Raw genomic sequence first — 2365 nt, forward strand, 5'->3', positions numbered from 1 at the left:
GCCAGCGCGAAGAGGAAACCGACCATCTTGAGCGTATCGCGCCCGCCGAGCCGGTTGCCGACGAGCCCGGCACCTAGCGCGCCGACGCAAGTACCGAGAAGCGCGACCGCGACGGTAAGCCCCAACCCGGCGTCGCTCAGTTCGAACACCTTGCGGAGCGCGGTGGTGACGCCCGAGATCACGGCTGTGTCAAAACCGAAAAGGAGGCCCGCCAGCGATGCCACTACGGCGGTGAAAATGTTAAGGCGTTTCATCGCCGTACCCCTCCTAACATTGGTATGTTGATTTGTTTTTTTAAACGATGCCGCGCTGGGAGGGGCCTTGTCAATCCTCCTTTTGGCTTCCCCCAAGCGGAAAATCGGCTAATCGATGGCTTGCCCTGCTCTTGAAGATCTAATCCGTTTGCCTCGGACGGATCGGTGGTATCGGTCGGAACAATGGACAGTCAGCCACAAACGGTGCGTCGCCGCAAAGCCAGCCTTTCCGGCACCAATCTCGAACTGACCGGCGACTATAATCAGCGACTGGTCTACCAGGCCGTCCGCGTCAGGGGGCCGATCACCCGCAATGCACTGATCGAACTGACCGGGCTCGCCAAACCGACGATCGCTGGCATCGTCCGGCGCCTGCTCGGCAGTGAGCTGGTGATCGAGACCAGTCGGATCTTTGGCGCGCGCGGCCAACCCGCTGTCCACCTCGAGGTCAATCCGGAAGGGTGCTATTCCGTTGGTTTGCAAGTGGATGACGACCGCTTGGACCTGGTATCCATCGATGCGTTGGGAAACCCGGTCAGCCGGGGCGTCATCACCCGGCCGGCATCGTCCGGCGAACGTGCGAAGACGCACTTCCCGACACAGTATCTGAAGCTCACCGAAGACATTCGCCGCGACCGGATCATCGGCCTGGGCGTTGCAATGGTGGGCAGCCTGTCGAGGGACAGTCGGCACGCCGACCCGGGCGATGGCGACATCGGGATCGACTGCTGGCTCTGTCCGATGTCTCGCCGGGCGTGCCGATCTATATCGATTCCGCGCTTGCCGCGGCGACGGCTGGCGAATCGCTGTTCGGCGTGGGCGCTTCCCTCCAGAGCTATTATTATATTCTGATGGGGCCGAGACCGGTGGGCGGCCTGGTCGCGCATGAGGGGCTCTTCAAAGGCGCGCACCCGGAAACCAAGCGTTACCTCTTCCCGGGCGCCGAACCTGCCTGGTGCCGTCAGGCGGTCGCCGCCGACCGCATGGCCGCGCTCCCCGCGTGCGAGGAAGCGTGGCTGGCGGCCGCCGCTGCGGACCTCATCCCGCTCCTCACGTCGATCAATTGCATGCTCAACCCGGGCGGCGTGCTGCTCGGTGGCCGGTTCCCGGAGGGATGGCTGACGCGGTTGGCCGAACGATGCAATACGCTGTTGCTCGCCAGCGCCCCCGAGATACCAAGCCACGCCGGCATCCAGCCGGCCCGCCTGGCCAGGGACGCGACGCTGATCGGGGCGGCAAGCCTGCCGATGCGGGCAAGACTGTTTCCGATCGGCGAGGCATTGCTGAAGGCGCACGATCATGTCGGGTGAGCGGCGCTCAAGCAGCAACGGCGGTGCAAGTGCGCGGACGTCGCGGCACCTGTTTCCCTTCCGGTCGGACCGCGCACCGGCGTCGACCGGCATCGACGCGGCTGCCGCCTCGCCCGCGCCCTATCTGACGCTGGATATCGACGCCAATCACAACCAGCGCGTCGTCTTCCAGGAAATTCGAACGCACAAACGCGTCACCCGAAGCGAACTGGCGAACATCACCGGCCTGACTATCCCCACGATCGTCAACGTATCGCGCCATCTCCTCCAGGCCGGACTGATCGTCGAGGCCAAGCGACCGGCACGCGGTCGCGGCCAACCCGCGTGGGAACTGGAACTCAACCCGGACGGTGCCTTTTCGGCGGGCCTGAACATCGACCGTGACCACCTCACGCTGGTCGTGCTCGATCTGAGCGGCCAGATCCGGGGCCGTGTCTCGGCCGAGATCGGCTTCGCTTCGCCCGACGACGCGCGGCGATTCTTCGCACGGAGCTGGCGCGAACTGGTGACCAAGGCACACATTTCGCCCGATCGCGTGGTGGGTCTTGGGATCGCGTTGCCCGACGAGCTCGGTACGCTGGCTTTTCCCGGCAAGCCGCTCACCTATGACGCCTGGGCGCGCACCGATGCCGCCGACCTGTTCCGCGACACCTTCGCCGGTCCGACCTTTGTTGAAAATGACGCGGTAGCGGCGGCGATCGGCGAAGCGCAGTTCGGTCACGGGCTTGAAGCGCCGAGCTTCGTCTACGTTCTCATCAGCGTGCTGCTCGGCGGCGGCATCGTGATCGACCGCACCTATTT

The 2365-nt window shown here is 64.7% G+C and overlaps 2 protein-coding genes across 2 annotated transcripts; one reads left to right on the forward strand and one right to left on the reverse strand.

Moving 5' to 3' along the window:
- On the reverse strand, nucleotides 1–254 carry CMU_004300 (uncharacterized protein; the record flags this gene model as incomplete). The annotated part of the gene is made up of 1 exon (XM_002142926.1): nucleotides 1–254. A coding segment is annotated over one exon (254 nt), but the record flags the coding sequence as incomplete, so codon positions are not given.
- Nucleotides 255–1553: 1299 nt separating this feature from the next.
- On the forward strand, nucleotides 1554–2365 carry CMU_004310 (uncharacterized protein; the record flags this gene model as incomplete). Its single annotated transcript, XM_002142927.1, has 1 exon — nucleotides 1554–2365. A coding segment is annotated over one exon (812 nt), but the record flags the coding sequence as incomplete, so codon positions are not given.

The sequence above is a fragment of the Cryptosporidium muris genome, genomic scaffold, assembly GCF_000006515.1.
Source record: "Cryptosporidium muris RN66 scf_1106632373415 genomic scaffold, whole genome shotgun sequence".
Lineage (NCBI taxonomy): Eukaryota > Apicomplexa > Conoidasida > Eucoccidiorida > Cryptosporidiidae > Cryptosporidium > Cryptosporidium muris.